Source organism: Neopsephotus bourkii, unplaced genomic scaffold (genome assembly GCF_033783945.1).
Source record: "Neopsephotus bourkii isolate Nb327-2 ecotype Australia unplaced genomic scaffold, CSIRO-AGI_Nbou_v1 NB_1768, whole genome shotgun sequence".
NCBI classification, from domain to species: domain Eukaryota; kingdom Metazoa; phylum Chordata; class Aves; order Psittaciformes; family Psittacidae; genus Neopsephotus; species Neopsephotus bourkii.
In genome coordinates this window covers 10389521-10412863 of record NW_026902242.1, presented here as the reverse complement: position 1 = coordinate 10412863, position 23343 = coordinate 10389521, and the positions used below count along the sequence as shown (strand labels likewise).

At 38.1% G+C, this 23343-nt stretch overlaps 1 protein-coding gene across 3 annotated transcripts in view; it reads left to right on the top strand.

The window, feature by feature from the left end:
* The window catches only part of FNBP1L (formin binding protein 1 like), a 55613-nt gene that overhangs the window by 26218 nt on the left and 6052 nt on the right, over nt 1-23343 (top strand). For 2 of the 3 annotated variants that reach the window (XM_061379316.1, XM_061379318.1), the window contains exons 2-11: nt 1748-1863; nt 8721-8774; nt 11155-11302; nt 11665-11727; nt 13280-13384; nt 13902-14030; nt 16203-16349; nt 17150-17353; nt 19735-19893; nt 22963-22977. In XM_061379316.1, the coding sequence (XP_061235300.1) occupies nt 1748-1863; nt 8721-8774; nt 11155-11302; nt 11665-11727; nt 13280-13384; nt 13902-14030; nt 16203-16349; nt 17150-17353; nt 19735-19893; nt 22963-22977 (1140 nt within the window). The remainder of the gene's footprint in view (nt 1-1747; nt 1864-8720; nt 8775-11154; nt 11303-11664; nt 11728-13279; nt 13385-13901; nt 14031-16202; nt 16350-17149; nt 17354-19734; nt 19894-22962; nt 22978-23343) is intronic. The other variant, XM_061379317.1, reaches the window with a different exon arrangement.

Below are 23343 nucleotides of genomic sequence, written 5' to 3'. Positions count from 1 at the left end.
ATAATGTCTATGCAGCTTCTAAAAACAATAGGGATGTCACTTTTTTCAAAGATATTTAGGGTGGAAATGTGCAGTTGTTGCGAAGTGGGCACATCATAACAATATGAGATAGAGGCCATGGTTTCTGAAATACATTCAAATCTTGTCTTTAGTCTCTCTCCTTGTCTCTTGGCTGTTTCTGATGGAATGAGTCAGGGAAAGCAGCTGCGGGTTTGGAGAGAGTGATGGCGGAGGCAGGAGCACATGGTTAGCAGTGTAACGGGGTGGGCAGTACTTGTATGCTATTGAAGTGTTAAAGGCGCTAGCGGCCATGGTTGTTAGCCCGTGGTGTAGGATAGTAGGAGTCATAAGGCAAGACTTAAAAGCAGCCTTAATCTTGTTACGTTCTTTTTAGTCTTACTGGCTGTATATAGCTGTGTTGGTATCTCTCTTAGTTGGATACATTGTCCTTGAGTCTTCAGCCCTGCAGCGTTTTATGACAATACTTTTCAATTTGACTTCAGATCATTCTACTGCATTTTGAAATTGAAATAAATTGATATACTGAAGGTCAGTGTAGTTCATGAGGTTCAGTGAAGTTACTGAATCTGCAAGACAGTTTCTGATAAAGATGCCTCACATCTTTTGTCCAAGTTAAACTTTGCCTTTAAAGGCTTTCCTTTAGCTTTTTTGTTTCCATTTTCTTATTTTGATTTTTACATTTACTAAGAAGCTGTATTTGGATTAGCACAGACTGTTGCAGTCGCTTGTCATTTTGGATTACTAAGTAACTGTTAAGAAAAAGTACTGTAAATGCAGTGGCAAGCTGAAAATACTTGATTTTTTTTCTTTTTTTTTTTTTTTTCCAATGTGGCAGATTTTTTTACCATAAACTACAAATATGTGCTAGGCTAAAAATGCTTCCTAGGCTGCATTTTATACCTATATTCATTCCTGCCTGGTCTCTAGCCCCCATATTTCTACTTGCTTTTTGAATGTTCAGCTTATGCTAATTAGTGTGCCCTTCACCTGTTGAGTATAGAACATAGTGAAAGATTGGTTTTGAAAATGATTTAATGTGCTAAAAATCCCCAGACTTTTTGGCAGCATGGTTTATTTTTGTCTGTTTCCCTGTTTTGTGCCTTTGCTTCGCTACAACTTTCTTAATGGCTAAGGGCAGGTTTGCTTTCTTTGGAATCTCTTGGTAGAGCTGATCACAGACTGTGTAGATAGAATTGATTTAATGGATGTTTTTCAGATGCAGACTACACCCAACTCAGCCATGCAGCTATAATGCTATTTTTTTTTCAGTGGGAAAGCATAAGAATAAAAGTAATTTTTTGTATCCAATGAAATCACTATTTCCGGTGTTTTAGAGCTGCCACACTTTGAGGAAGTATCTCTTACTTACCTAATACTGATCTTTGGTTTTATCTTTGTTACCTTGGAGGTAGAAATCCACTTTTGAATGAAAGGAGTTTTGGGGAGAAAAAAAACCACATTTGCATTGTGAAAGTAATCAAAGACTGTATACAATTTAAAATGCAAGTATTTTAGCTGTTTTTACGGAAAGGTGTAGGTACAAAAAGGTGTAGAAAGCTTGCACATATAGCGTAATGTTCTGGTATATGACTGATTTATAACTTGAATTAACTTCTATCCAGGTAGCAAGCATTTCCTCACAGCACATAAATAAATTATAAGTTCTTTCTGGTGCTACTGTGATTCTTAACTAACTTTGGATAATTCTGTTTCTTTGGTTTTAAAGGATCAGTTCGATAACTTGGACAAGCACACACAATGGGGCATTGACTTCTTGGAGAAATACGCAAAATTTGTAAAAGAAAGGATAGAAATTGAGCAAAACTATGCAAAGCAACTGAGGTAAGGATTCTTTTCTTTTTAAAGAGTCTTAACTGTTATGTAGAATCACTGTATCTGATGATAGGCAAATACGTAATGTTGTGATTAATGATCATTTTTAATCTACAGAGTGAATTAGATCACTTGTTCTTTTCACGACAGACAAGTTTTTCTTTACCAGTCCAAAACAGAAAGTTCTCTTTGGGTGTGTGCTTACTTGCTTGCTTGTTTTTGTCTTCTTTCCTTCCCATCCACCCTTCATATCTTTGAACTGCAAAGGTTTAAGACTTAAATATTAATATTCAAAACCATAGTAGTATTTTCCCACTATTGGCATATTTGCTGCAAAGTGCATTACCCATATCTGCATTTTTGTGTGTGTTCAACCAGCTTCAAGCCTCTGCTGCTAATTAATTTCTCATGTTGAGCTGGCAAGAGCCCCGCTACATTGTGTTATGAAATCTGGTTGAAATCCTGGAGTAGAATTTGAGAAAGCAGCAGATCTTCCTGTCCTGAAAGCACACCCTTTCCGTAGCTGGTCTTGTCCCTTTGGGTGAGACTGTAACCCAGCCACCCTTTATCTTGCGTCTCCAGTTTGCTTTCTGTTGGTGCCAGGTGAAACATCTTTTAGATCCAGTAGGAATTTCCCCTCAGGGATCACAAAAGGATCATACAAGAAGAGCAGCAGCAGTGAAATGGCAGAGAAGAACATTCTGCGGAATAAAATAGTTTATTTTTTACCAAAAAGTGCACATAGTGCAAAGAACAAGATTTAAATGAGACACTCTTGTGAACTTGGCCTTCACTGTAACATTTGCTGTCTTGAATTCCTTTGGGGATTCAGCTGAAACTGCTGCCTAGCCCTTGTGAGACTGAAACTGATAGCAGCTTCTCTCCTGTGGTGTTTTCCATCCTCTCATCATTGGCAGACTAGGTTGTCAGCAGATACAGAGTTGAGGAACCCTCCTCACGAACACAGTAACGAGGCTTATGGTTGACGGTGTGGATGTTAGGCTGCTTATTTCCTTTTTGATTTCTTTATCAGTTTCCTTTGATACGGTTGTGTATATTCATGAAACATAATAACGTGTTACTTTGCTGAAGGAATTTTGTTCTTAAAAGGAAGGAAATAAATACCACTTTTCCAGCTCTGGTGTAGAAGAACTCCAGGAGGTAAAGGAAAGCTTGAAGCATGCACAGCAGCAGTGAACAGCCCAATTTTGACTTGTTTTCAGTTGTCTGTTTATAAATGGAATTTGTATGGGCCTGCCCAGATCTTTTCCTTAAATATCATGAACAAATGCCTTTTTTCTTAATTATATTTAAAGGTTCATTCCACAGCTCTGAAGATGAGACACCACATTATTCCTTTGGGATTTGACTAAAAATAGGAAGTCTTTTTTGTTCAGCATTTTACTCCTCTGGGTAAAACTATTGACTTTGAGAAAAGTGTCTTTCAAAACTGAGAGTTCTGTCGAGTTCCCCTTCTGTGAGATGACTGGGCTGACTGTCCATGTGCAGTAAGTATGACGTTTTGGGAAGCACAGGCCTTGCTGCACACATGTTGTACAGTGCATGAATGCACTTCTGCCTGCTGCCAACAAGGATCTGGACAGCACACACACCAGTGAGTGACTGATTTTCTGCCAGTAGACCAGTTCAAGAGGCTACTCTTTGATATTCTAGCCTATGTGTTTCTTGTTTAGTAGTGAACTGTCTTGTGATAATGTAATTTCAGCCATCATTCCTCTGGATGATGCTCACTGTTTTCAACCACGTAAAACAGTTTTGAGGCCCCAGGGGGACACCGAGATCAAGCAAAATTCACCCCTAGAAGAGTTAGCTGTCCTGCAGCTTGCTCCTGAGAAGTTCTGAGACAGAAGATCTTGGGGATGGACTATGGTTCATAGATATCGTACCATAGATAGATACTAATATCTCTGATAAGAATTTCTAGTTTATCATCATTTTCTTTCCTTTTGTAATGAAATGCAATCTGAAAAATAGTGTTGAGAATATCTTTGTAATTACCCATATAACTGAGATGTATTACACCCTTGTTTAGTAGATATATGAACAGTACAATGGGTACTTTTGGTAGTTCTGCAGCTCTCTTAGTACTTGGATGGGAGGCCAAGAAGAAACAAGTTTAATGAGGGAGGTAGTACTAGTGGTGTATGGTGGTACTTTTTCCTCTGTCTTGGTCTCATTCTCGGGCCATGATCATTCTGTTGAGATTGTTTATGGATTTTATTCTTATAGACATGAGGATGAAAACTTGAGTGAATTGTTCATAACAGCTTACCAGAAGTCAGAATCTGTGTCCTGGCAGAAATTCACATTCACTTGGTGTATATATACCCTTGCATTTTGATAACTGCTGGTTTTGTATATTGCCACAACTTAGTGATGAGGCTTTCCCAGGTGCAACATCTGTTTCAAGACTCCTGCAGGTAACAAGTTATGCATGTACAGCGTATGAGGAACTGCTTGGATGAACTCACTATATTCTTATATGTAGTTGTTATAGTTTAGGGTTGCTGAGTAATTCCAGAAATAGTAACTTGAGAACCCTGGCCAAATCCTGGGTTTGGGTTGCAAGTAATCCCTTGCTGCTCTTTGATAGACAGTTTTTGATACTGAGAAGAGCTATGAGAAAAATTGAAACTGCTGAGGAGGACTCCTTAAATGTCTACAGAGGAGAAAAAGAACTGTATGGAGAGCTTGTCCTGGCTTTGCCTGCAGTATACTTTGCGCTGAGAAAAAGCAACCGTGATTTCATTTTTGAGCTAACTTAAGGAGAATCTGAACTTCTGCATAGCTTAGGTCTCAACTAATGTGTTGGGATACCCCAAGTATTGCAGAGGCTGCTATTATAGAGTTAAGGAGATGTGAATCAGGACAAACATGTTGCAGTATACATTGTAGATGAACGGATTTCATTTTAACTATATGACTGTTTAATTTCTTATCTTATAATTGCAAAAATAGGCTTTTATGTGCCAAATTACCGGGCTCTTGTCTGAGTTTGGTAACTGAATGATCAGATGCTATTCTTGGTGAGCATTGTTTGCCAAAAGGGGTGAGGTGAAGGTCTGTTTTCTTTATTTCCACATCATCACACACAAATTAATTCTAGAGGTTGACTCCCTTTTTGTGCTGTCTGAAGCATTAGGACACTTGAGAAGGTGGAGGAATTCCACTTCCTGTGATGCTAGGCAGTAATACAAGTTAGACCTGCAGTTACAGATGAAACTATCATGCAGAATATGACTTCTGAATTTAGTCATCTTCTCTGTTGTCAGTTTAAATAAAACAGCAGTGGTTGTTCCAGAAATGTTAAGAGTGTTTCCCTTTAGAATTGTATGTAGTGATCTCTGGAGATGTCTGATTGATCTGAGCAAATGTATTTTTCATGTTCTTTCTGCACACTGTTGTGTACAAATGTGTTTTTCTAAGTACACTAATCTGTGAATCTGTCTGGTCACACTGCGACATAGTGACCATATTTTTCTATGCAGTCTTGGAAAGGTAATTGAAAATGGGAATAAGCTCAGATGTGAAGTTGGACACACAAATTACCACCATGTGTATTCATTTACCAAATCTCTCTTCCTTTGATTGGTGCTTAAAATTTACACTGTTGGATATTATCCAGGTATGGATGTGGCAGGGTTCTTATAATGTTTCTGCAAGTCAGAACACACGTTTTCTTAATGGCTCCAAGGGTGTTCAGCTTTGTGAACTCCAAGATTCATCTCTTCAGTTAAAACACTTTCTGATGACATAGTTTTCACACAGTCCATAATAGTGATCTGCAATCTCTGAAGCCATCAGAACCCTAATAAAAGTATTTCTTTATGTATAAATATGAAATGCCTTTAAGTGCTGGTGCATTGTTTTAGTAACTTATGCAAGCAGACTGATTCAGAGTTAGTTCCCAGGCTCATTTACAATGTAATGCAGAGGCTGTAGAAGTTTAATATGAGCAGATGTCACAGTACCTGAGCTGCTACCTTAATACAAATTGTACCATATTGATTCTGCTGCTTCCATTCTTTACTTTCATATTAATTATTGAAGAAAACTTAGGTTTGAGCTGATAAACACAATTTTCTACAAATGGCTAAAATTTTATGTAGAAGTGGCACGGGGGTTGGAACTAGATGATCTTAGGGTCCTTTCCAACCCTAACTTCTGTGATTCTAAGTTTTATGTACATGACTATAACTAATTTTAGTTTATTAACTAGGGTGCTTTTTTGGAACTTCTGTCTACATGACTGAGGTTCTGCTTCTCTTGACAGTGCTATAGTCCAGAAAGTAATATCGTCCAGGCTGCTGTCTCACTGGTCTTGGTCTGAGACCAATTTATACAGAGAAGAGAGGTTGATGAAATTCCAGGAGCAGCACAATTGCATGTAGTTAGTCCTGTATGAAAGCTGCTTCCAGATGTCTGTAAGACAAAGTATGGTAGAAGTTTAAATTATAACTTCCAGAGAGGATTAAAGTGTCATCAGTTGACTTCTCTAAGGAAGTTTAGCTCTTGGATTTGATTTAGTTCTGACTATCTGTGATTACTGCTGCAGTTTTCTTCTAAACTACACCAGATCTGTATTTGGATCTTAAGGATTAGGCACACATTTAGATAAAAATGTTAAAGGATGTTATGTGCCCTTGAAATGTCAACTGGCTCCAGTTTGAAATGTTTTACTCTTCAGACCCACAGTCATACCTGCTGTGTTCCAGCCTGTGTTCTTTCAAAGATTAAATCGGATTTCTTTGGTTTTTCCAAGTGCTGCTGTTCACTTCTTGGAAAGCCATTTATGCTTCATTGTTCATGTGAACAATGTATTTCTCTTTGAGCTTTAAATTCTGCATTTGCTTGTTGTTTCATGCTGACTTTGATTGTTGTACCATGTGCTGTTACTGAATCTTGATCACACAGTGCCTCAAAACTATGTTTGTGTGATCCTAAGGTAGATGATTAGTCTAAGATGACTAATGAAACTGACTTTTTGTTGGAGAAAGGATTATAAAGTATTTTGTCTTCCTAGAAGTAATAAAAAGTAACATTATAACATGAAACTCCTTACAGAAATCTGCATGTCCGCAAATCCTCTCCAGTTCTCTCCTTTTCAACACCTGTGAAAATCTTCCTTTGAAAAGGCTCATGTATGGTTGCTTAGCTTACAGCATTGTATGCTTATTATGCATTTCACCTTCTGTATAGGATAAATTTTAGGTGATTCCCATTCGTAAATAAGCACTGAGGAGCAAGGTGGAAATGTAAGGGAAAAGGAAACATGGGAATGATGTTAGCAAAGAAGACAATTCTTTTTTTTCCTCCTTGGGTTTAGGCTTTTTCCAATCGAAATGTCTGCTTAATCTCTACCAGTTGGAACGTTACAAGGGGCAGTGGATTCTGGTGATAGCGAAGAGGCTCCAATGAGAAAGTTCTTAATTTGCAGAGAATTTTTAAGGAGTTATTCTGTCTGCTAATACACAGTGATATAAAAGGATTCAACCGTCTTATAATGGTTGGTCTTTCTAGTTGTGATTTCTAAGGGCATGAAAAGACACAAAGGGTCTCAACTTGCTATTTCCACACCGATTCCCTGCTCATGTTTTGGTACATACTTCAGGACTGAACATAGTCTTTAGAGAAGACCCCAGTGTCTCTTACCTGTTTTTCTTTTGTACAAACCCAGATTCTTTATTTGTTGTAACATGACAAACACAGGGAAAGAATAGTGGTAGAGTTCTGATTTTCAGTTTCATGGAAAAACCTGACAATTCTTATAACTGCTAGAATAAAGAGTGGCACCAATTGAATTCATGAACATCCAGCTCCTAAAAAGCTGGAATTTTTTTTCCAAGATTGATAGCATACGTTTTGAATTTCAGGAATTTTGAAAGAGCTCATTCCTGTCAGAGAAGCAGTATTGTAAGTCAGGGCAGAATGCTGTGCTACAGTAACTGGGTTTTAAAGCCAAGGTTGACATAGAAGAAGATAAGAATTCAGAAAGTCACTGGACGTTCCTCTTACCCCTCCTGTTTGTAAAATTGTGCTGCTGCTATTCCTGTTCACAGGATTTGGGACATTTGTAACAGTCTCTGCAAGTAGTTTGCAGTTGTTTGTTTAAGCGGTGTTGTATGTACCTGTGTTACTTATGCTTTAGGGTAGAGCAGGTGATGTCATTTGTGTATTTCTTAAGGTGCCTTTTATATATTTGAATGATAAGCAGATGAGTTCCTATCGGTGTTCTGGGACTGTGACACTGTGTATGTAGATGCTAGTTCTGTGGAGCATCATCTAGAGATCTGCTTCATCTCTGAAAACCTGGTATTTTCCAGTTGTTCCTGAAAACAGATGTTGCCTCTTCTGTTCTGGAAATAGCCTACTTGAAGATGTGCAGATACTGTGGTTAAAACCTTTGTTCTCAATGTACACGTAAAGCTTAACTCGGGCATGGAATTTTGTGCTCATGGGTATAAGCATAAGGTGTATGCTCTCTGTGTGTTACACAGTGATTGTGTATTTGGGTTTTTTTCTGTTTGCTAGCTTGCTGGCTTGTTTTGGTGTGCGAAAAGGATGGTAAATAAAGAACTCATAATTTTATGTCTTGTCGCTCTGCAGTAGAGGTTTCAGAATACTTATAAATGTGTTGTGCTGGGTCAGTGATTTAAAGTGTTTACAGTGCCAAATTTTTGCCTTGTATTATCTAAAGGACCCTTGTAACATGACAGAGGGAATAGATTTGTTCCTTGAAGTCATGGAAAATAAATGATCTGTTTGTGCAGTTTTCAATGTCTGTGCGTGTGCGTCTTCTCAGGAGAGACCCCGAAATAGCGTCTTTGGTTTGTTCTTCCTTACAGAAATCTGGTTAAGAAGTATTGCCCTAAGCGCTCTCCCAAAGATGAGGAACCCAGGTAAAAATGTGCATTGCAAGGTCTATGCTTAAGAATGAGTGTTCTCTGCTCTTTGGTGGGGGGGGAGGAGTTGGTGTTTTGGGGGTTTTTTGTTTGGTTGCGGGGGGTGCTTTTTTTGTTTGTTTTATTTTGTTTCAGGGGAAGGGTTTGGTGGGGTTTTTGGGTTTGGTTTGGGTGTTTCCTTCTCCCGGTGGTGGTGGTGGGGTGGGTGGGTGTGTTTTTTTTGGTTTGTTTGTTTCAGGGTGAGGTGTTTGGTTTTTTGGGGTTGTTGGTGGGTTTTTTTAGGGGTGGTTTTGTTTGGGTTTGTTTTTATTGTTTTGGGTTCTGGTTTTTGTTGTTGCCCCTCCCCCTTTTTTCTTTGGGTTTTTTGTTTTGTTTCAAGGGTTTTTTTTCAGTGTTTGATGTTTGGTCTGCTTTGGGGTGGGCTTTTTTTTGGGTGGGTGGGTGGGGTGTAATTTTTTTCTTTTTGTTTGTTTGGGTTTTTGTTTGCTGGGGGGGTTGGGGTTTTGGTTTGTTTTTTTGTTTGTTTTTAATTTTGGGGGGGGTGGTTTGGGTTTTTTGGTGTGTTTTTTTGTTTGTTTTTTATTTGTGGTTTGTTGGTTTGGGTTTTTTTTGTTTGGATTTTTTTTTCCCCTGTTTTCCTGTTTATTTCAGGTTTTGTGGTGGTGGTGGTTTGTTTGTGTCAGGGTGGGGGTTTGTTGGGGGGTTTTGGTTTCTTTTTTTGTTTGTTTCCTTGATTTTGTCTCAGGTTTTTTTAAATTATTTCATTGGTTTGTGGGGTGTTTTTTGTTTTTGTTTTTGTTTTTTTTTTTTTTTCATTTTGGGTTGGTTTTTTCCTTCCCTGTTTTGTGGTTTTTGTTTCTTTATTTTTTTGATTGTTTCTGTTTTGTGGGGGCTTCTTGTGTTTATTTATTTATTTATTGGTTTTGGGGGGGAGGAATTGTGGGGTTTGGGGTTTGTTTTTTAAGACAGACAAAGACTTCTGCTTGGCTTCTTACAGTTCTTTGGTAATCCTTAAGCATGACCTGAGTTTACTTAACGTTTGTATTTTAAAGCAGTAAACATGGCAGGTTGTGCTTGCTCTGTTCCAAATGGATCTTAAGCTAGCTGGAGGTGTGAAAGCAGTAGCTCAGTGTGCTATGGACAGTCTAGTATTGTTTTTGTAGAAAAGCTATTATTTTTTTAGTACAAAACCAGTGATGTGTCCTTAGCTGTGTTTTTTGCTCAGTTTGGTAGAGTTTTTCAGTGCATTTGTATGGCAATATGATCGTAGCTGTGCATTTGCATGTTGAGACTTGAGCATACATAAAATTGGCATGTTTTTGACCGAAGTCCTTATAAACTGCTGGCTTGCTTTGATTCCAGAGATAAAGTAAGTGAATGTGGAGGAGCAATTTGTGCTAAACTACTTTTGATTATTTATCAGGGATGTGCTGCTTGTGCTCTTCATGCCAGGAGACTTTTTTTTATTAATTTAGAAAATACATGACACTTTTTTTTCCTTAGAGATGACTCTTATGAAGTAAAGAAATGGGCAAGTTTCAGGTTGCAGCCAGAGCACATGCTGTGCATGGTGCCTGAGAATTCACACTTGGCTTTCCTCTTTTGACTATTTAAAGATCCTGGACCATAGGGAATAGGATTTCTAGTCCTAGGATGGCATTTGAATTCCCCAGAGCCAAGCCTATGGATATGGCAGTATTCCACAGTTAAAAGAGAAAAATGTTTTTATGTTTTAATGTGGTGCCTGTGTTTTTCTTTTTTTCCCTTCCACACACACCTTCTACCCTTTGCCCCTCCTCTTTCCCCCCCTTTTCAGTGCCAGCCATAGTGGCACCTTACTTCCAGCCAAGAGGTGGGCAGGCAAACAGGCAGCTGTCTCCAGAGCTGATAGCAAAGCCTGTTCTGTAGATCATCCATCGGGATGCATATGAGTGGTATGATTGGCATGTTCCACCCTCAAGACTACCAAGCACATCATCTCTGCTGCAAGTTCAGCCTCCAAGCCTAGGGATGTATGTATCCGTTCCCAGGCTCAGGCTTCTGTGTTGGCAGCTTAGGAGATACTACACTATACTACAGGGCTTTCCAGGTAGTATTCTTCTTCTTTCTTTTCCATCCACAATAACCCATACTCTTATAAAATGTGTTTGAAGAGGTATTGCAACATACAGTACATGCTAGGCTTAACATGGGCTTTCCCAACTTAGGTTTGTACTGTAATTCAGTTCCCATTAAGATGAGGTTTATTGTAAAATGTGTATGGGGGTTTCTTGTAATTTATTTAATAAGGAGTACAGACTGTAATAAAAGAATTCCATGTAAACAAACTGTCTCACTTTCTGTATATGTGTGCTTGTGTGTGTGTGCTTGCCATCAGGTTTACGTCATGTATTGCATTTTTTAACATCCTTAATGAGTTGAATGACTATGCTGGACAACGAGAAGTAGTTGCAGAAGAAATGGGACACAGAGTGTATGGAGAATTGATGAGATACTCTCATGATCTAAAAACTGAGAGGAAAATGGTAATTTCTATATTTTCAATGGATGATATCAAGCTGAATATGTCTTTTATTGAATTGATGTGTGGCAATAAGTGGGTTTTGTAATTTATAAAACACACATGTGAAGTCACTCGATATTTTTATGTACTGGTTTACTACATTTACAAACTCAAAAATTAAGATCTTGAGAGACAGTGCTTATTAGCAGTGTTTTTGCCAGTGTAATTTTCACTTGTGATTACATGATTAGTAATGTCTTCCAGAGAGTACTGGTAACTTGTGGGAGACGCTGCATGTCATACTGTGTCAGCTAGAGCAGGGACTAAGTAATGGTAACAGTATAAAAAAGATACGTAAAGTAAACTTATCTGTGGTATTTTTAGCATCTTCAGGAAGGGCGAAAGGCTCAGCAGTATTTGGACATGTGCTGGAAACAGATGGATAATGTGAGTTTGCGTTTTGTTGTGCGTGTTTTCTTTCCTGTTCAAGTTAATAATATACAGTCTGTTAATGGACTGTTGTCATGTGTCTTGCTTAGACTTCAATGCTCAGCTCTATTACTGAATGTTCCAATCAAACTTAGTAACATCCAAAATACAGTTCAATATATTTGTAGTTCCCTGTTTAAAAAAGATCTATAAACAGCTTCTGCTGCATATGTTTGAGTGAAGCCTTGGCTTTTAGCCAGCCTAAAGGAATCTGGTTTTAACATAGGCACGGATGACTTTGGTTGCTTCTTCACAGGCTACTTGTTTTTTTAGAGAGACATTAATAATGACAGTCTATTTATATGAAGATAAAACCTTAAGTCACTGTATAGGGTTGTTACATGAGGTCTAATCAAGAATATTGCTATTGACTATCATAACCTCAGGAGGGAGAATTACTTTTAACAGAAAAACAGGAAACACACATCTCTAGAACAGATTGTCAGCTCCTTTTTCTTGAGATACATTCTTTTAAAGATGTGGAAATAAAAAATTCAACCAAGTGTTTTCAAGATGCATTCTGATGTTCTGCTGGTTCTGTGTCTTAGATATTTCTTCTATCTTTAATCCAGATTGTGAAGCGATACTGGAGAGGTGTGTTTCTGTTTTGTTGTTGTGGACCCAGACAGGCAATATCTTGCTTCAGTGTCATGCCAGAGTTTAATTCATGGTCACAGGATCAGAGTAGAAGCAGATGTGGTAGTTTTCATTTCAATCTATCAGTTGTGTTGTGTGCAATGTATTTACTTGAGTGCAAAATCAGTGTTTTAAATGCATACAGCCTTTAAGGGACACATTAGCCTCTGCTGCCTGACTTGGCCCTGAAGCAGGAGAGCAGCGGTTACGCAGGCTCTGTTGCTGGTTTGTCTCTAGAGATACCAACTTCTTGAACTGCAGTAGTTTTTCCTACAGCAGTTGTCTTGACAACAGCCGGATATGTTGAACATCAAGTTCCTTGAATGCTGTTATCTGTGCTGCTTACAGCTATGCCACTTGGTATGAATACTGATAATGATGGATATGCTAAGAACTTGTGATGTACATGAATCCTTCAGGCTACCTTAAAAGTAATTTAGCTTAATTCAAGTCAAATTGATCACTGAAGAAGGGAACTTGAAAATTTTACCCAGGCAAGCCCAGGTTTAAGGGTTTTTTGCCTCCTCCCCCTGCCCCTTTATTGAGATTATTGAAGTCAGGCTATAAAGTGGACTTGCTTGTTTATAATAATCTGTGGATCTTTCTAATAGATTGTTTTGTATTCTGATCATTTGATATTTTGTAGTGTAATTATGCTTGTTTCCTTGCTGGTGTTTCAAGGAAGTAAGTTTTAAATAGAACAGTTGAAAAGGTTTGAGACTTGTTTGATGTGAGAACTACATTTACTTCAAGGTACTTAGTGGATTTCAGATATTTATTTGGAAGGTTTGATATTTAGAATTCAGAATTACTGTACAAAGCCAAGAGGGGGTGGATGGTGGCTGTTGAAGCAACAAATCTGTGACTTTTGTAGAGCAAAAAGAAATTTGAGAGAGAATGCAGGGAGGCAGAGAAGGCACAACAAAGCTACGAAAGACTGGACAACGACACTAATGCGACAAAAGCTGATGTTGAGAAGGTGAGAGCGGTGCTGTTTCTTTACTCTGTTGATTATAAAAATACTTTATTTGCCTGTTTATCATTGGAGGTGGAACAATATTTTTTGACTTGAGTATAGAATTGTGTATACAGTATGCTTGCATATTATGTGCAAAATCAATGTTCCTGTAAAGTGAAAGAGCACAGAGAGGGAGTGTATTTCATTAGTCTCAAGGTGAGGCTCTTGAGATAATGTAATCTCGACACATACCAGAGGCTTAGTGGTATTTGGTATCTTGTGATATGTATGTTCAGTCCCGTCTGGTTTTTAGGATACATGTTTAAGCAACCTGGCTAAGGGAGCTAAAATGATCATTGCTATATATCATATATAGCAACTAGATTGTCAGTGTAGATGAAGTTTCATGTGCTTTCTATTTCAATTATAAGGATGTCAGTTTTGATGACTTGTGCTTTTGCATAGTTAGTAAAATAAAATAATGCTATAGGTAATTGAAAAACACAAGACATGTTTGAACTGATAACTTCCCTCCCAGGCTAAGCAACAGTTAAACCTGCGCACACATATGGCTGATGAAAACAAAAATGAGTATGCTGCACAACTACAGAATTTTAATGGAGAGCAGCACAAACACTACTACATTGTCATTCCTCAGATTTATAAGGTAAGAAAATAGGTTTGGTCTTTTAAAGGAGAAGTAGATTTTAAAATCTGGAACTTTATTTGAAGGGGTTTTAGTGGATCACTTTATCAAGAAATGAGCAGAATCTTGATGCAACCTGTGTTTTATCACGAGACACTGTTTACAGTAATAATGCCAAGACTTGTAATGAAAATAACTATTGCATTTTCTATGAAGTCTTTCTATTTTATGGCCTCTTTGTTTAAATATTGCTGAAGAGATATGGCAAAATAAATATTTGAGGCATCTAGGTGAGAGCGAACATTTAAAATCGTCATTTCAATAAGACGTGATCATTAGTTCTCTTGATACTTGTGTGTTTGTGAATGACTTGACTCTGGCAGAGACAGAGGAAAGCATATAGGTAATGGTGACCGTGTGCTTTAACATATGTCATACGCAGGTATAAAATGGGAGGATCAGGAGCAGAACTACTCGCCCCTGTCACTGCTTCATCCGTGTTACCAGCAATTGACAGAATTCTGTAAATAATGAAAGAACCCTCAAAGCTCAAATTGGCTCAGTACTTTATACCTAAAAAGGGGGTTTCTTAAGGTGCTTCATGTAACTGTTAAGGTTTTTTCTTTTAAGATTCTTTCAGAGTCAGAGACCTTGCAAAACTCGTTTAAAGTAAAGCAGTTCAGGGTGCTAGGTGAAGGAGAGTTCCAAAGTGTGTTGGCATTGACATTCAGCTGTTTGGGAGATACTGTGACTGCAGTAACTGACTCTAAGACATAGAGTGAGGAAAAGTAAAGTGAAAATAAAGTGGTGCACCAGGTTAATTGTGCTTGATATGTTCCAGAAGCACAAGGGAGTTCATAGTTTTGAAAAAACACGTACTAGAAGGTCTGGGATTCACAGGAGAAAATGGTCTTGGCTTATGAAAGAATTTTCTAGTGTTTGAACTGTTAGGCAGCACTGCAGTAGATGTAGCATTAGCATGCTGAGGGAGGAATTGCAGTCAGCTCCCAGTAGAAACAGTGTGATAATCTTCGTTTGTAGCTTGGGCCAAGGTTTTGGTTTACTGCCTTTATTTCTCCAGGGTTAAAATCCATTATTGTTGTAAGATATTACTTAGGGCTTTTTAAACCTCCAATACAAGCAGAAAGGCCTAGTCCTGCTCCCTCTTGGGACTACATCTTTATTATTTCCTTGCAGGTATTTGATAACATTCTGTGGGAGAACCCTAGGAGAGGAATTTAGTATGACTGGGTTGCTGCTTTGTTTTGGAGAGCTGAAATTGGATGCTGTTTGAGTCATCTGCCATTGCTAGAGCAGATTCAGGAAAGATCCAACTTGTTATCCCATTTTTTTATAACCTGTTGATACATAGAATCATAGAATAGTTAGGGTTGGAAAGGACCTTAAGATCATCAAGTTCCAGCCCCCCTGCCATGGGCAGGGACACCTCGCCCTAAACCGTATCACCCAAGGCCTCGTCCAACCTGGCCTTGTTTTCTTTTGTTTTGTTTTTTTTTTTTTTTCTGCCTTTTACTAGGGGAAGGGTCCAGGGCTTTTATGATGAGAAATACTCAAAATAGTGTTTCTCTTCATTTGCTCTTTTTTGTTCTGTTCCAGTAGACTTTTATTACAAATCTTATGTAATGGTATTTTTCTTTATTTTCTTGCACACTTCTAAAGGAAATGGTTTGTATTTGAAATTCAAAGAGCATGTCTAAATCACATAATTTTAATGTGTCTGTTGTGTCCTGATTTTCTCATTGTTAATACATATTGGGAAGTATAAAAATAAAAAGCAGGATAGAGGTGTTATCACCAGACAGAATTTATTTGGAACTCAAATAAGAGTGAGGACATGTAGAAATCAGTACAATTTCTTTACTGTAGTTTTAATTTTTTCATTAAACAAATGCTCTGAAGTAAATAGGTGGCCGCAGACCCTGCACGTTGTTTAACAAAGAATAAATCAGATAGTATCAGGTCTTCGTAATTACTGTTCTGTGCGTCTTAAGTCTGTGTCTGAAAGGACTTGTTTTTAAACTTAATTAAGTTCTGTTTTGTTAAGCAAATAAAAACACTGGAAAGGCAGAGAGATTCTGTACTGCACTGGTGACCACAGTGACTGCATACATCAGGATTGGGGAGGGAAATCTGCAAACAAAAACTTCCTTTTTTCTCGTTTTGTGCTTGCAGCAACTTCAAGAAATGGATGAAAGAAGGACTATCAAACTCAGTGAATGCTACAAAGGCTTTGCTGACTCTGAGCGCAAGGTTATTCCCATTATCTCTAAATGTTTAGAAGGGATGATCCTTGCAGCCAAATCAGTTGATGAACACAGAGTAAGTAGAATTGAGCAACCATGTAAATATGCATGAGCAATGTAACTGATACGGAAGCTGCAGAGAGGGGAAAGATGGACTTGGCCTCCACTTTTATCTCTCTGTTGTCAAATATCTGTCTCCTTTAGAAGTGTTGTGACTTAAGTTTTAGCCCAAATGGTCACTTTGACTTTACATGTCTGTTCTTCCTGTGCAGTTATTTTCTTGTGATCTGAAGATCTTTTGATGCTTTCTGCGTGTGATTTTTGACACATTGTTAGATTATCCTGAAACATCCTGGAATACCAGCATGGTTTTCTCCAGCATATAGCATTCAACCATAAAAAAGGGCGTTCAGTTAACAAATTAGCATTCAGTGTCCTGTTTGAGTGCTGCTACTGGAACTACTTCTTCCTTATAATAAGGATTATTCCCTATCTTATCTTACTACATCTAGCTTCTTAGTGTTTTCTTCATTTCAGTATTAATGTTAGAAGGTGGAGTCGTAGTACGCCCCTAAAGCATGTCCTGTTTTAAATTTGGGATAACCCTTATTATATTTGGGGAGTATTTGCTGGATTCTGAAGAGCAGGGTATGCTTTGATCTACACTCATGGTAACACTGCTGAGAGAAAAAACATACATTATCTTAACTTGATCTCTCCAGAAAAATGCATTCTGAGCTCTCTCTCATCTTCCCATCTGTGCAATTAAAGGGAAAAGTTACTTCTCCATGGTTTGTTTTGTTGTTTTTTTTCCTCTCTGGTTGTTGATGGGTTTGCTTGTTCTGCTTTTTAATCCCCTCAATGTCCTGTGTTTAGGACTCTCAACTAGTGATAGACTGCTTCAAATCCGGTTTTGAACCTCCTGGAGATTTCCCATTTGAAGATTACAGTCAGAATATTTACAGAACTATCTCTGATGGAACCATCAGTACACCAAAGCAGGAGGGAATGAGAATTGATACAAAAACTACAGTGGGCAAATCGAAAGGAAAGCTGTGGCTATTTGGAAAGAAGCCAAAGGTAACAATTAAGAAATTATTACTTGGGAAACTAAAATGTGAGAATCTAGAGTGCATGGAAGCAGCAATTTATCTATTTTTAAATAGCTTTCCCCTTGCCTGCCACTGCCTTCTAAAACACACATAAGGAGATCTGAAGGTATGACTGGGGTTGGACACTTGCCACACTACAAAACAAGTTGTCACTGGGAGAAGTGTTCTAATTTTTCTTCCAGTACTTTGTGCCTGGGAATGTTTTTAATGGTTATTTGATAGAAGTGGCTTCTGCTTTCTGAAACGTTTCTGAGATTCTGGAAAGACTTCCTGCAGTTGCATAGGAAAGGTGTTAATTGTGAATGTAAAGGGGGAGTGCACTTTGAAATTGGGCAGACTTCAGATCTCTGTTACACTACAGAAAGCAACCCCTTTCTAAATGTCATGTTTTGTAGATGTTTATATATAGGAGTGTCATACAGATTTTTATTATACCTGCTGCTGCTTATGAAAGGTTGAGGTTTGTCTGAAAACACTAAAATTTACAATGCCTCATTGATAAAACATACTGGTCAAGTTTTGTATGGGTGTAAGTCCCAGAACAAATATTCTAGGGAATAGGTAACAATAGGTATTAATACTTAATAGGTAACAATACATAGCATGCCCAAGAAAAATGCAAAGCAGAGATACCTTATGCCTTTCTTGTATTGTTCTATGAGTTTTGGTTAACACTTTCTGTGCAAGATGCCTTCATGGAATAACAAAAGAGATTATCAATACATGCATTAGCTATATAAACGATTAGTAAAGCATCTACCCTAGGGCTCTGTTTAGTATTGGAGTATAGTGTATATATATATTAGTATCAGTGAGTCACTTTAATGATTCCCACAAATCTATATGGGGTTACTTTAATGCTCCAAGTCAGTTTCTGCCATTTATTTTAGGAAACTATTCTTAGAGCTTGTTAGTGGTAGGACTTCCTTTCCACTTGATAGTATTCCAAGAAAGCAGATTTTCACTGAGAGGATATTGCTGATTCCTTATTGCCTACTCAGTGTATTATGCAACTGCAGCTGTGTGAAAACTCTTTACTTTCCATGCAGTTTAATTAACAACTGATAATGGTCTAAATGCATCAGTGCATTAGCATACTTATTGCATCTGGCTGCAGAAGGGGTGAGATCAGCCTGTTCAGTTTGACAACAAGACATCTCGCTGAGAATCTGGGATAGGGAAGCTATGAAGATACTGGTTTTCAGTCTGGACCTTGGCTTTTACTGTAGTCTTAAGAAATCCCCATGTCTGATGACAGCTGAAGAAAGCTGGCAGGGCTGTCCTTACTTTCTTCTCCCCAGTTTATTCCCTCTGTATGTGGCACTCAGCCTTAATGTTTAGTGCATGGAATCACAGACGTACATGTGTTTATACATATGGTATGCATCTCTTCCTTAAGCACCTAGAGGAAATGGAATAGTCTGTCTGATTTATATTTTTTTTCACCTGTTTCGGGGGAGAATGAAGAAGCGCTCTACTGAACAGCAGCTGGGAGCAAAATACTGATTGGGAGATACATATTTAATTGTAGATGCTACTTAAAGGTTTTCTAATACATTCTTAAGCTAGGTAATAGAAAAATGGGATTTATTATAGCTGGTGTACTCATGGTGGCCTTTGGGCCTTCATTTAGCTGAAACTATGGGTGGTTTTGACTTAGGAAATATACGTTTACCTATTTTTGATGTTGTGAGAGACACAAGTCTTTTGGAAAGGGAACAATTTGTGCAGCAGAGGAAATAGAACAGAAAAATGGAAGTGGGGAAAAAAAGCAGAGGTATGAGACACAAAAAGAGAGAAGGAATCTGAAAAATGGGGGGGAAGAAAGGGGAGGAAGTTCTGGCAATGGTATTTATTAAGAACTCCATGCAGCCATGTGTCAGTCCAGCTTGGCTGCAGACATGGAATAGACTCGTTGTTGGAAGTCATCCCCATAGAGGTACCTAACAGTTCTGTTTCGGCTCACCTGGTAGGGTGCATAGAGATGTAGGGAGAAACAGTGAGCAGGAACACACAGGCTTCCCGAATGGCTGTAACTAAAGGTGGGAAAAGCAAAATTTCCTGTTTTAAGAGAAAGGCAGCGTGGGGATCTTGTTAGGATCTCTTGGAAATGTTGATTCCACAGCTTTTTTGAGTATTCTTTAATTCTCTGCACCAACCTGTAACTCTGAATATTACTTCACGACGGAAACCCTTTAAAACCAAGTGCAGTTACAGCATAAATGTGTCTGGAACATTACAAACAGTTTCTGCATTAGATGGGGATTTTATTTCTGTAAGACAGAATTTTCATTTTAAAATCACTATGAACATTTGGCTTATTTATTGCTTTCTTTATTTCCACATTAGCCACAATCCCCACCACTAACCCCTACTAGTTTATACACATCCAGTACTCCTAATGGGTCCCAGTATCCCATATTCTCCATTGAACCAGTGCATTATTGCATGAGTGACATAAAAACAGGGAAGCCCAGAATTCCTTCTTTCAGAAGCCTCAAAAGAGGGGTAAGTTTGATAACAAGTTGAAATGCATGATGGGCTATGAGCCGTGTGTTTGTGATGTGGCTTTTCTCATGCTCTTCACCCTCCTTATAAGGCTTGCTTTGTTAAAAGTAACACTGTGCCTGTCATGTCACTTTTGGGATTCTTTGTTTCATGTTACACTGAAGTTACCAACAGGTTAAATACAAAAACAAACTAGAAATCGTCTTTGTGGCATTCCAGATACTTGCGCCTAAAAGAAAGGTGTTATAAAGAGGGTGCTCAGCATGTGTTTGATACCTTTCTTCATTGTTGTTCACATTCACAAATGTTTTCCTACCATCGTGTAACATGTTTTTGCAGTTATTTATCGTTGGGTATATAGTCTGACCACAAAAAACCATCTGACAGAGCAGATGGCTTACTTGCTGGCTTTCAGTTGCAATAATAGGAGCTGATGATGAGACACTGAACTGAGAAGGGAGGAATTTCACTTCTTTTATACATTAAATGCTATAGCACACAGTGCTCTTCAGATTTTGATATACTGATTTTTTTGAAACATTACACTTTTAATGCATTTTCTGGTGAACACCTTGGTTTTTATGCAAGGTTCGTTGGGATAAAATTATTGACAAGTTACTGCCAAGTACCACCTTCTGAGATGTATCGATTCATTTACTAATTTATAGTGGCATGTTCCCCAGATAGAATTTAGGAGACAATACAAAGGGAAATGCTAAGTGGTTGCCTAGCAACATTTATAGTACTGGTGATAAATGTGCTGGCACTCTGCTGTTATGCAGTGCAATCACTACAGGCTGCCCAGTTTCTGTATGTTCTATTATATTTATTGATCCAAATCATTGGATGCCTTTGAATTATATATAATTTGTATCAGAGAACAATATCGACCCGCTGTCTCACGTGCAAGAATGGTTGACTACTGCTGACATAACGTGGAGATCGAAATACACCAGTGTTACGTTGCAGTAAAGTCATGATTTAGAGGCTCCTTTGCTGCTGTTCTGAGGTGTAATGAGTTACACTTAGAACTTTCTTTAAATCATGTTGTGGCATCTTATTTCAGGTCTCCACATACCTTGGAAATAGCCTTTCTACAACCACGATTTTCTAGAAGGTTCTTGTGTTCCTTTAAGCGTGTATGGAGGACAGTCTCTCCCCTTCTGAGTCGTTTATCTCATAATTTGTGATGGTCACTAAGAGAACGTTCCTCCTTTAGTTCTTACGGAGGGGTTAGACAGTTCTTGAAATGGCTTAGGTCTTGACTATACTTCCTTTTGCTGATGAGTAAATGTATTGACTCCTGGTTCACAAATCAACACCTGTAATACAGCAGTTCTTAGACCTCCTACCGAAGCAAAAGACCATCTCCCAGCAACTACAGAATGCTAACAGAAAGTTAAACCATATTTTAAATATTTTTTTCAGTCTTAAATTCCTTTTAATTGCTGCTCATGTTGTAAAAATGAATTAATTTAATACACAATATATTTCCATGAAATTAGCAAGGGTCACTAGTACCCTGCAAATCTAGATTAACTCAAATATCCCACAGGGTTAAACAGCTAATATCTGTAAACCTTCAGGATGCACATTTATCTGTTCTGAATCTCCTTGCAAGCACTTCAGCAGACATTGCATTCTCACGTACCGAGTACCTTTTGAACTGAAATGGATACTCTAATTCTAATAGTTTTTTTTATACCATCAGTCTTATTTTTACAGTACATCTTGATTCAGTGCCTCCTAGTGGCTAGTGTATGATGTGTTTTTGCACAAATTTTCCCTGGAAAATTATGTCATTTGAGGTATTGACATGCAGAACTAACATTGGCACGTGTCAGGCTAATCCTGTGAGTGTGCTGGCTGTTCTGTTGAACATGCCCAGTACAAGATTGCGCTTCAAGGCGGTGGAGATCACAAGCCAGGCTGCATACATTCTGCACTTCACCCGGTAGATTTTCCTATCCTGATGTTCACCGAAAGCAGCAACCATAGCTGTAGGACAGGTTAGTGTAAGCAAGTGTAACTAGCTTTACTAGTGCTGCTGTTACACGCTTGCTTGCTATCCCTTGAATCTGTAACATTTCCAGATAGCATTAGTGCTGCTAAGAGGTCCTTGCTCAGTGCCACCCAATGTGTGAATAGATGCATTGTCAACAGCGATATATAAGCCTCACGTTTTCATGGAAGACCTTTTATAAAGGGAACAAGAAGTTTATTATTTTACATCTTTGGACTTTACTGAGGTTTCTTACCAAAGTATCATTCAGATTTAGTGTGTGTGTAGCCCTACCAACAGCATTAACAATGGCTGAGGATCAGAAATTATATCAGAGATACATATCTGCTCAGTTGCTTGGTGTTTCTCTGTAAAGGATTATCTGAAGTCATTGAAGGCATTGCAGGTCTTCAAAATGCTGCGAATGCTTGACTCAAGATATGATTTCTGGCATCCCGCATTTTTGTTGCTTCCTGTAAGGATAAAGCCTTTACTCTTTAAATGTTTGTATTTATATCTGGACTAGAGCATTTCCAGGATAGCAGCAATGACCCACATGCAGTTTTCAGGAAGTTACTAACTTTTAAACTTGAAAAATATCTTTGTTGTAGCTCTACAGTGATAATAAATACATTGTCGAAATTAGATTTGTAAAAGTGATGGTAGTGGATTGTTAGTTATAATGAACAAATTACCTGCATATGGCTGATCAGTCCTTCATCATCATCAAATTCTGCTATTTTGTGCAGTGTTGGCTGTGTGTTTGTTTCTTCTCCTACAATAGAATTTCCTTAACATATTTATTATTCAGAACACTGAAATTGAAAAGTAATTTCATGAAGTTGTGTTTGGAATTTTGTAAGTTAAACTACCCATTATCACCTAGTAATTCTTAAAGCAGAAGTGCATTTCTGATCATTGTATTTCACTTTTCTTGTGCTCATAGTGAAGTGTGGTTTTTATGAAATTATGAATCTTAAGTAATATTATAAAGATACATTTTTAGGATCTAGTCATTGCATGTGAATAATTTCCCGTTTCTTTCTGTTTTCAAATGAACTGTGCAGTGGTCGGTGAAGATGGTAAGCCCGTGTGCTGATCTGTCTGCTGTACTTCTGCTAAGATAGCATGAAAGTAACCTTTTGAAACTGTTTCCATATCATAACTGCTTTAAGTCAGGTGCTGAAATACATCCTCAGATGTTCCACTTATACATGCAGTCTTCTCAATCATCCATGCTTAATGTAAGACAACTAGACTTGTCATCTGGCTGCAACTAAATGTCATTTTGGAATTTTAGGGTTGACCAGTTGGTCATGATGGAAATACTGGGTGATTTTGCTTTGTCAGGAAAATTATTAAAGCGGCATCAAATAGATACATGAAAAGATTACAAGCTGGCTTAAAGGAGAAATATTGAATACTGCAAAACTCATTCCCTGGGATTT